Source organism: Pocillopora damicornis, chromosome 11, assembly GCF_964200805.1.
Source record: "Pocillopora damicornis chromosome 11, jaPocDami1.2, whole genome shotgun sequence".
Classification (NCBI taxonomy): Eukaryota; Metazoa; Cnidaria; class Anthozoa; order Scleractinia; family Pocilloporidae; genus Pocillopora; species Pocillopora damicornis.
Window position 1 is genome coordinate 17,536,623 of NC_142680.1, and position 11,593 is coordinate 17,548,215.

Genomic DNA, 11,593 nt, shown 5'->3' on the forward strand with positions numbered 1-11,593 from the left:
GCACACGAGTGGAATTTTCAAGTTGCGCTCGCAATCGCGCCGACACATTACCTTATCCCTCCCCTTTCCAGTTACTTAATGGCTAAACTTGTGCCGCATTCCAGTTGGCCGCGGATGTTAATAGTAGCACCTTGTACGGACGTACGGTCGAATACGAAACCAAATTTTTCGGCTTGATGGTTACTACCATTTCTTATAAGTATACTGCGCGCCCTTTGCGCGCTGTGAGTTCCCTGATATGTTTGGAGAGAGCAGCTAAAATAGTGCGTGAACATCGAGCAGGCCCAATCCTTTCAATGATAACCTATATTTTCAGATCGTGCTGCTTTTTAATTTGCTAACCTGAAAAAGTGAATTAACCTTGCCATTATCTATCTAATTAATAACGTTTACTATCTACAGTCTTTCCTGTGACTCTCCATTCAAATTGCAGATACGAGCAGGCACAACGACGACATCGATCTCCTTTCAATGATAACCCATATTTTCAGATCGTGCTGCTTTTTAATTATGCTAACCTGAAAAAGTAAATTAACCTTGCCATTATCTATCTAATTAATAACGTTTACTATCTACAGTCTTTCCTGTGACTCTCCATTCAAATGCAGATACGTTTTTGCTTCAGCTTCAATTCAACTTTACTAGCTGAAGATAATTTTTTTTGACGCCTTAAAAGATCTTGTTTGTTTACATGTAATGGCGCGGTAATCCACGAGTTGGTTTCAACAAAAGTAAAGAACTTTGATGATATATAACTCTGTTATGTCCATTTATCTCCAGCCAAATTTTTTCCTAAATCAACGAAAACTTATCGCTTTATAGCATGTGTAGGATTTGGGGGTGGAAGGAATTGGGAACAGTCGCTTTTCCGATATACGCGGGCAACAAGGTCGTGATCCGAAGCCAAAGCAAACTTTTGAAAACTTCAAAGTGAAGTAGAATTTTTAGCCACTTGCACCAAGAAATATCAATAAAAATTAATGCAGATATAAGCTGATTGAGCAGCGTGTCAAGGCCGTCAAACACTTGCTTAACCAAGACTAAGAAATGTTTTAAAACGCATATGCTGAGCTATTGTTCTGCCCATTAGATCTTCTATTTTGCCAAGTCCTCGTTGCCGTCGCAGTCGTGGTTTGCTAAAGGTCCCTAATAGGGACCATACTGAAGCAGTCAGGACAGCAGCGCCAAGGAAGACTTCGATTAAAAAATAAATTTCTGCCTTTAATTAGAATTTCAAAAGTGGTGCATGTGTTTACTGTCTCATACGGCACCACGCCTTAACTTCAGCATAACGTATAAAAGAAACGTTGAGTTCCAAATAGAAATAAAAACAATTTGCCATCGCGGTTTCGGTTCGCAGAGGACGCAAATTGTGGTTATTTCACGTTGTTGTTTTGCATAGGACGGCTAAGAAATGTACAAAGTTTTTCAACGCACGTGCTGAGCTATTGTTCTGCCAATTAGGTCTTTTGTTTTTCCAAGTCCTCGTTGCCGTCGCAACCGCGTAGAGACTCCCGTGCCAGTTCTACTCTGTCACTTTACACGAGGAGTGGACCGCTCGTTTCATCACCCAACCTGGTATTTGTAAGTTACGCGCGCAATCGCGCATTCTGTTTTGCGCATGCTATCACTGTTTCCCTTGTGCTTACGTAATGGTAAGATTTGATCCCGCAATTCAGTTGGTTGCGCAAACTAAAAGTTGCACCTTGTACGTACGGACGTACAGTCATACCCTACCAAATTTTTTGGCTGGATTGGTTACCACTATTTTTGTTAACATGGGGCTACGCTGCGTACACTTCGCGTGAGCCCTGCTTTTATTTTCAGGAAGTTATGAAATCCCACAACAGTCTAGCTGACAGACCTTTGGTGATGAATTAATGTCGCACTTGGGCGAGCAACAACCAAATAAACTCTTCAGGCCTTCTCGGTAATTACCGCTGAATATAAAACAGATACATGGGTTGATAGCACAATTCGCGTAAGCCATGAATCTTGCAAAGAAAGCAAAATGCTGTATGCTGCAGCTTGGCTTAGGAGGTTTGTGCCATACAAAAAAGTTCAAAAACGCAAAAATGTTGAACGGAGCCCAGCACAATGCAAATCCCATAACGATGGCTAGGACCATCTGAAGCACGCTTCTGTCCCTCTTCATTCGTTTTTCAAGTTCTTCTGCCCTCACTGATTCCCCTCCTGGTATCTTTTGAGCCCTGAGATTCAGGATGATGATGGAATAAAGTATTGACATCAACGCGAAAGGAATCACCGCCAATAATAGAAACATTGCTACATAGTAGCTCGCTTTAGAGGATGATTCTCCGAAGGCTTCCTCCCACTGCAGAGCACATCTTAGTAGTCCTTCCGAGTAGTCAAGCTTGCGGGCAAAGAAGTATGGGGAATGAAGAGCCATGGCAACAATCCACGTCGATAATATAAAATACGGGCAAAGCTTGGCGCTGACAACTGGTCGACGGAGAGGAAACACTACGGCTCCAAATCGATCCACTGCTATCAAGACCAATGACTGTATAGATACAGCGTTGGAGACGTCTTGTAAGAAGTACACCAGTTTACAAAGCGCCGAACTAAAATGTCCATCTATGAGCCAGTAGCCGAGGTACAATCGTGTAAGAATCCTCGGGACAGCAAATATTGGAAGAATAAGGTCGGACATAGCCATGTTAACGATTAGGTAGTTGATGGTTCTTCTCATGGATTTTACTTTGAACACGATTGATCCGATAAGAATATTTCCAGTGAGAGATACAACGATTATAACACAGTATGCCAAGGTTTTAGCCACCCTTTCCGCTGTGGGATACTCTGAGCAATTAATAGATGTCGCAGTTCCGTTAGCTGTGGCGTTATTGCTCATCTTGACTGGCCAATTGCTTTAAGCTACGATTTTATATTCGGGTTCAAGAACGCCGATCGACTGTGCTCGTAAAGATTGAAAGACGTGTGGCAGGCCATTAACACGCGGGCGACTATAAAAGAAACGTTCTGTTAGGTTTTCTGAATGTTTACCAACCAAAGTCAATATTGGTATCCGCCCATGTCCAAAAATTTCAGATTAAATTAAAATTGTGTTTAAACTTGTAAGGGATGGGAGATCACATTCTAGAAACAGATTAACGATCAATCACGATTAGCAGCAAAAAAAAAATGCTTTTCAAAGTTTAAATAAACCTTAGCTTCTGCTGTTTTCCCACGTATTGTTCTTTTCCAATAAAGTTAAAAAAAAAAGCATTTAAACAATATGCATACTCTTGTTTCCTCGCTGAGGGGCGCGCAACCACAGATACATTTTAAATTATGTTTGCGTAAGGTCGCTTTTCTTTAATTGGTTTGACAAGGACATAGGGCTTTTTGTTCTTCCAGTTTACAAAAAAACCATGGATAAGCCATTGCTTGCGTTAAGCTAAAAATAAAGCAATGGCACACAATGAAAATTAACGTAAATCCAAGAAAGGCAGGCCTATTTTGTTGACACTTCTCACCTAATACTTTGAGATTACTAGTGAATATGTGTTAAATGTGTAAATATTTTAAAAATGTTTACTGCCACGCGGAATCGTTTACATCAACTTAAAAAAGAATCCAGATGTTTCACCTTTTTGAAAACTCAAATTCGGAAGCACATCCTTCCTGTGAGAGGAAAAGTTATAAAAATGCGCTTTCTTTATCAAAGGAATCGACCGGCGGATATACGTCAGCGACACCTCGAACGTGCAGTACTATTGCTTCACCTGTTCTTAATTTTTGTAGTCATATTTTAGTCGGTTCAATAAGGATGTCGTATAGATCATCAAATACAAAGATGGCTCAAGGATCAGCTGCAGGATAGCATAGCTAATAAAGAAATGGCATGGCCTTCACGTTACGCCACGACGATTCGCCACAACATCGAAATATTTCAAGTAATACTAAGCAATTTAATGTTCAGATAGAGCGTCTGATGTTTTGCAAAGCTATTCGACCTAACGCTACACTATTTGTGTCTACGCTGTACCATTCGACATTACGCTGAACCATTTCACACAACGCTACACTGTTTTTATGTATGCTGTACCATTCGACATTATGCTAAGCCACTTCACGCAACGCTACTCTGTTTGTATGTACGCTGTACCATTCGACATTACGCTAAGCCATTTCACGCAACGCTATACTGTTTGTATGTACGCTGTACCATTCGACATTACGCTGAGCCATTTCAGACAACGCTACACTGTTTTTATGTACGCTGTACCATTCGACATTACGCTGAGCCATTTCCAGCAGCGCTACACCATATGTGTGTACGCTGTCATTCTAAATTACGCTGAGCCATTTGACGCAACGCTACACCGTTTGTGCGTACGCTATGCTACTCGACGTTTCCCTGAGCCGTTTGACGCAACGCTACACCGTTTGAGTACTGTATTGCAAATGAGTGCTAAGCTATTCGTAATTAAGCTAATCCATTTCACAATCTCATGATCCAACTCAACATGGGCTACTAGACCGTTTCTCGTTTGGCTAAACTATTCATGTTTAGGGTGTTCTGTTTCACGAAGGAAAACTAGACTGTCTATAATTTGACCATGCCATTCCTTTATTAGCTATGCTATCCTGCAGCTGATCCTTACACCATCTTTGTATTTGCTGATCTATTTGACATCCTTGTATTTTTGGTGGTGACGGCCGCCCATTTTCATCCCTTAGCTAAACGTGCTCAAATTGTGGCAACGTTTAAATACTGCTTTTGAAGTTAAAATTCTGTAATTTTCTGCATAAAACACAGCATTAGCTTTGGATAATTTCAAAAGGGTCCAATTTGTCAGAAGTTGCTTTTCGAGTGGAAAGCTGATTTAGAAGGTTTATGATATTTCTGCAACAACAAATAATCAGAAAAGTTGGCAATTCAAATTTATTCATATCTTACTTGGTGATTGGCATTCACAACTAATACCCCCTTGGCGTTAAGAAAATAAAAACAAAGCATAAGAAAGATAGGCCCAGTTCAAACGTTCAACCTTAAATGAACCGAACCTAATTTTCAACTGACCCTGTCGACTAGAACGATAAAAGATCAACTTCGATTCATACGTGTACCTTTCACATGCCGAACCAAATACACACACTATGCATACATTAGTTTTGAAATTAATTCCCACAATCTCGTTTGTCTTTGGCTACATGGTTTGTGTGCACAGTAGACTAAATTTGTGAAAAAAAAATGCTGATTACATTGTGGTGGATGGCAGTAAAATAATTTATGTTAATGAATGGCTGAGTCAGACGGATGAAGAGGGTAAGGGAGTGGGGAATTGGACGCATCTTTCCAACTTTATACGACGTAAACAAAGAGGAAAAGGAAGCCAGTTTCGAAAGCCAAATGGTCTCCATGAGCACTTGATGATGTTATTTATATCATTGTGAGTAACAGCACATATATAAAATTAAAACCTATTGTCACAAATACCAAGCATCAGAAAAAATAAACAGCTGCATGGAGAAATTTTAAATAAGTTTGGAGTGGGAGTCTGCTTAGGATAGACGTTTTTTTTTTTATTTTTTATTTCAAGTCAAACTATTTTTACTATAGTTACCGAGAAAATTTTTGTTAAAATATGGAAAAGCGTGTGTGACTTATTTACAAAACCGTATTTTCGAACTGAATTCTTTGGCTCGCCAAACAGTGAATACCCAATTTTAACATGTCAACAGAAATGACTCCCGAACGCTTTCTTGCGGAAAAACATCCTGGTCCTTGGATTTCAATCGCGAAAACATCTGATTTCTGTTGCGCGTGGAGATCTTTATTCTCTGTCTGCTTTTGAGTAGAATGTTTATTTGTGCGGTCAAATCTAATATGGGATTAATTCGCTCAAAGAAACATGGTCCATTTCGAGTTGTCGCGCTCTATTCGGTTCACGATGAGATCAAGCTAAAACGAAATAGCTTCGGTCAAATAGTGCATTTCATAACGTTTCTATTGATATTTAGTTTGTGGTGGTTATGCTTCAAATAGCGTGTTAATTTTTTTTTTGCACCCGCTAAGGACTACACTTTGATTTATCTGCGAATCAAGATAAGGCAGGCAGCCTCGACGCAAAAAACTGCAACTGAAATCAACAGATTTCAAGCAGATGAAAGATTTGGCAAGTGGCTCACCACCCTGTTTAAAAGTAGTTGGCAAGGCGAAAAAGAAAGGCTCTTTATTATATTAAAAACGAAGAAAGCAGTAATCAAAAAAGCGCTGCACTGGTATCGCAGAGGTCATGGGTTCAAATCCAGTACAGGCCTGAATTTTTTCCAGGCCTTATTTTCGCTACTGCTCAAGTTGTGTTTATTACTGCGAGGATCCCTCTCATATTCACGGAACAAACATTGTCCACAAATATGGCGTCTGTGACCGTGTGCTTATTAGAGAAGACTGGAACTGAGTTAAGAGCGAATTTTTTTAATCACCGCGTGGGAGGTGGCACATGATCGGAAAAATCCCTATCCTCATATTTCGCTCAGAGATACCTTTGGGTAAGTCTATAAACGTGGTATAATTTTTTTGTTCAGAGCTGTTTTTATTTTCTAGAAAATCACCAAACACTGTATCGAGCCCCAACCGCCATAAAATGGCCGAAATGAAGTCGACGTGTAGGGCAACAAAACCTTTATTCCTCAAAAGCGCAAAATAAAGCAAGTCTTTCTGAATTTTACCTATTTGTATACGAGGTATTAAAAAATGATTTGAATCTAATAACGGGCTTGTTGACATAACTATGAATTATTGGCGAATATTTGAAAATAGCCAAAATTTGATTGATCAAAAATGACATTTTGGAGCAGTTTTTCAATAAAAATTTTTCCTAGTTGGTATTACTCGGAATCCCTTGAGATGAGCATTTTTACAAAGTGGAAAGAATGTTCTTTCTGTGGATATAAAAATTAATTTGGGGCTCTTAATTACTGCGAAGAAGTAGCCCGGTCTATTTCGTGCAAATTCGCAAGCCGCCATGTAAACAACCGCAGATAATCGAATTAGGCTTTTTATTATCGAAGCCATAATTCCAACAAAAGCTTATCGCTTTGACCTATACTAGATTGTAAACTGGATTTCTTAAGCTCACCTGGCGAAAAACACCTTTCTAAGATTGGTTCCTTGCCTCAATCTTGTTATAAAGATACTTGACAACAGCTTCGATAGTACAGCACTACAGGCGGTGTATACCAAATCACAGTGAAAACATCTCACGAAGGTTCCTGCCGGAAACGTCGCATTGCTGGACAGTTATAACCATATTTCAGCTTGGAACACTCACATTTTACAAGTCTTCCTTTCACAATAAGAATGGAAGTTTTTTTTTTATTTTTTTTTTTATAGAACGTGCCAGAGCATCCTGACAGATGAAATGAATCATTGACGTCCGTTTTTTGCGATGGTGTCACGCAATAACATGTCACTCGAAAGGAGGCTCGGTTACCAATATACTTATTTTCTTTCCTTCTAATCCCCTATTTTTTATTTCCGGGAAAAAGTTTTAGATCCAGATTTTAAAATTACCGTTGTTTGCATTTTTTAAGCGCGATACCACTCATGCGTCACCCTAGACTGCTAAATGAATTAGGTATATGTTACTACAGCATAGAGGAAATTTCACTGCATTAACTTTTATCGACGTAAAAAAATGTGTTATCCTATTTTGTAAATTGTGACGGCTTGCAGGGTAGACAGGTGCGGGAGTGGAAAAATTAAATTGGGAGTAGCTTTCTAAAATACTCAGCGCTAAAAAAATAAATTAGATTAGGCACAGTTTCTAACCATATAATGAGCGTCGCGCCATAAATTTTCCAAAGCAAACTAAAATGGTGTTTTCGTTTGGCCGCCGATTTTCTTAAGAGGTGAGCGTACCAAATGGAAATCAATTGCTCCTTTCAAAGATTAGTTGGGGGATGCTGCTCCCAAGATAAGCGAAGTCGAGTTGCAGGAAAAGCTTCTCTTATGGTCCCTCTGCGCTTATGTGAGAAAGACATCTCAGCACACAAACAGGCTGTGGGCGTGAATGATGTTGAATCGTAAGTCGATCTCATTTTAGCACGGGCATCGATATTCACGTTGCCTTCCAGTATTTCGGACATGACTATCTGTCCAGCCCATCGCTCCTCTTTGGGCATTGGATGGCGAAGAGGCTCGCAACGGTGCCGTGTTCCATCCGAATTATCGAGGTATGCCAAGGAAGGGAAATCACAAAAGGGTGACCGTGGTATAAACAAAGCGCTTTCGAAGGCAATCCTTCGACGCACGGGAATATTCCTCCCTGTTGGGTCTGGTAAGTCTTTGTAATGTTGTTAATTTACAATAGGACGCTATGACAAACAGGACAAGAAGTTACTAGTAAAAACAAAATTGGCACATTTAAATTAGTACTACCACTGAAGCACACCTTTAACCAGCCATTTAATTTTGTAGCGTGAGCTAGTTTAATCAAATTATTTTTTATCAGAGTGTTTTCTTTTTTAAACTTGTGAATTGCGCGCATGCGCAAGAGCGAGTTATAGATACGATGTGGGGAATGGCATTCGCTCGCTCGCTCGCTCGCTCGCTCGATTGGTCGATTCCTGTAAACTTTTTTTAGATTTTAGGTTTTTGAGTGCATTTGATAGTTTTTGGCGAGCAATAAACAGACGAAATGGCGACCTTTGTTGCTAAGAATAGTGGTGGGATGAAAAAGAAGCCAATGATAATCTTAAAAGAGTTTTTTTTTTCGTTTTAGTTTCAACAAGCGGCGCCAGCGACTGGCAGGCATGCAAGGATTCACACTGAAATAACAGAAAAATCTTCGTCTTTCATAAAATTGTAATTTACAATCCTTGAACTTGAAAACAATCCGAAGATTCATTGAAAATATCACTTACTGCGAAGCGCTCGGAGTTTACAGATGTATAAAAGCTTTTTCTGTTATAGCGTGAGATTGAGGACAAAATTGATCATTGCGTTTCGTCGCGTGTGTTTTTCCTGTGTGAAGCAACAAAAGATGCCGGCGACTGACGAAATAACAAGTTAACACGAAAATCAAATAACACCTAAACAAACAATTTTAGCCACCGATTTTCAGTGAATTTTTAAAGAAAAATTTTCTTTTAAGTTTCAAGACAATTTGAAGATTCAACATACCTACAACGTACTAAAATGCGAAAGTTACACACCACAAAATTGATAAACAGGCCAGAAATGAAATTCTATCTTGTTATTGACTATACGTTGCCTAGCACGTGACTTAAATCTACCCAGGCGGAGATCCAAAATGACGGTGGCAGGCTTGGCTTTGTTATATCACTCAAAACTCGTTCCCGTTTGTCTCATTTGATAACGAGGGAATCGTTAATGTTTTCATTAAGACAGTATTGCCTTGATTTTCTAATATTTACAACGAAAGACAGTAAATTTCACTATTCACCCACATTTAGTTCCAACCTTTTCTTTTGAGCCAGAAACAAAAATGATAGACGTTTAAAACACATGACATCATCCACCTTATTAAATGTAATAGCATGATCATTTCAATTGTAATGCCTTCTTATCCCAACGTTACTTTGTTTCTTTGCTACATTAGCGAACACTGAACTACTGCTCGTACTCTAGATATGACAATCAACCACAAAATTCCTAAACCAGATAACATTAAACATAATCTAAAAAATCATGTGTCAATTCACGAGTTTGCTCACAGAGCACTTTGATTTGTTAACTTCTTGTCGCCAAAAACCAATACACCTCTTTCGTTATCTCACCATGCGGCCTGGGACCGAGATATTTATTTCGGTCAGGGGCTCAGGGCTACTCACTATACCGCAAAACCGCTCTTAGGGAAGAGTGATAGATTTAGGGGACGTTGTTGCGTTGTTGCGTTGTTGGTGCGAGGGGACGGGCAGGTGATTTGAAAAGCGAAACGGAGGGTAGGATTAAAAAACTGTTTTTGTCTCTGTCAATAGACCATTTTACAGTTCTGTGATATTTAACCAGGCCTCTGTATGAAAGCGAGGTTTGTGTTGACCTTGACACGACAGAGATCAAAAACTGGTTAGCATAACAATTAAAAGATTTGCATATCAAAAGTAACAGGGTTTGTAGCAAAACAAGGTCAACTTGAGCCTCACGTAGGTGATGTATACAATCACAGAGCACTAGACAATTAACCTCCAGTTGTTTTAATTAACTGGGAAGTTCGTCATTTGAGAGGTTACGCATGACGTTTGTTTTTCCCGCGAACGTCAAAAATTCAATTTCTGTCGTCTGTCTTAAGGCGTGTGTACACGGAATTAAGTAGGTTTGTGTTTGTCGTGAATGTGTTATTTTATTTTATTTTATTTTTTGTGCAGGATTTTTTTAAGAATTCCATAAATAGGTAACAAAATGAAAGGCAAGCTTGCGTTTGCCGTTTGCCGTTTGCCGTTAAACGTCATGCTTAAAGTGCCTATTGATAAATATAATCTTTGCAAGCGCGAGGTCGTGGAAATAGAGTCGATAACAACGCATGTATAGTCAGTACCAGGGGGTGACTAAATTTACGAAAACGTCAAAAAGTAGTTTTTCAGAATGGCACTGATTCAAAACACTCAAAAGAGATCTACAGCGTTTTTTAAGTGAATTCGGGCAGGTTTTTGTTTAAAACATAACACTGACTAAGAAATAAATACTAGTTGGCCCTGCACTCGGTACAGCGATGTCTGCAGACGAATGCCTGTCTGGGTGTCCTGTGCACGTTTAGCGTGATTGCGTGACAAACATGAGTGATAACACACGACTTCGTTGGTGAACATCGTTGTGCCATTTGGGGAGCCAAACGTTTCTTAACTGAAACTGTAAGCAATCAAAGCATCTTGGTTTATCGTGCAAAAAAGACTTTTGTATATACTGGAGTTGTATGGAAGCAGAAATAAGTCAAGAGTTGCGATGGTCTGCGATGATTTATGAACAGCTTCGAGTATTGTAAATGGTCAAGCCGGACGTTGTAAACACTTTTCAAGTGAACATGGCGATTTGAAACAAAAATAATGGAAACATCGCTCCTTAATCACTGGTTTCAGAAGGTAAGGGTAACATATTGAGTTTCTGATAAAACACAGCTCAAAGCGGTGAGATTTGCAGAAATTATGGCTTCGATAATAAAAGAATAATTGGATTATCTGCGGTTATTTACACGGCGGCGTTGCGATTTGCACGAAATAGATCGGGCTATTTCTTCGCAGTAATTAAGAGCCCCAAATTAATTTTTATATCCTTGAAAAGAACATCGATTCCAATTTTCAGAAATGCTCATCTCAAGTGATTCCGAGTTATACCGAGTAGGAAAAATTTTAATTGAAAAACTGCTCCAAAATGAAATTTTTAATCAATCAAATTTTGGCGATTTTCAAATATTCGCCAATAATTCATAGTTATGTCAATAATCCCGTTATTAGATTGAAATAATTTTTTAATACCTCGTATACAAATAGATAATATTGGGAAAGACTTGCTTTCTTTTGCGCTTTTGAATAATAACGTTTTTGTTGCCCTACTCGTCGGCTTCATTTCGGCCACTGTTATGGCGGTTGGGGCTCGATACAG

General features: G+C 39.2%; 1 protein-coding gene across 1 annotated transcript; it reads right to left on the minus strand.

Annotated features, from left to right (window-relative positions):
- Positions 1–288: 288 nt before the first annotated feature.
- Positions 289–3,499, minus strand: LOC149037886 (substance-P receptor-like). The gene has a single exon (XM_089186868.1). The coding sequence runs from the start codon at positions 2,873–2,875 to the stop codon at positions 1,832–1,834; it is 1,044 nt and encodes a 347-aa protein (XP_089042994.1). The 5' UTR covers positions 2,876–3,499; the 3' UTR covers positions 289–1,831.
- Between the last annotated feature and the right edge of the window lie 8,094 nt (positions 3,500–11,593).

Bases quoted from the DNA above. Each gene is read 5' to 3' on its own strand.
- LOC149037886 (XM_089186868.1), bottom strand. From the start codon at position 2,875: ATGAGCAATAACGCCACAGCTAACGGAACTGCGACATCTATTAATTGC.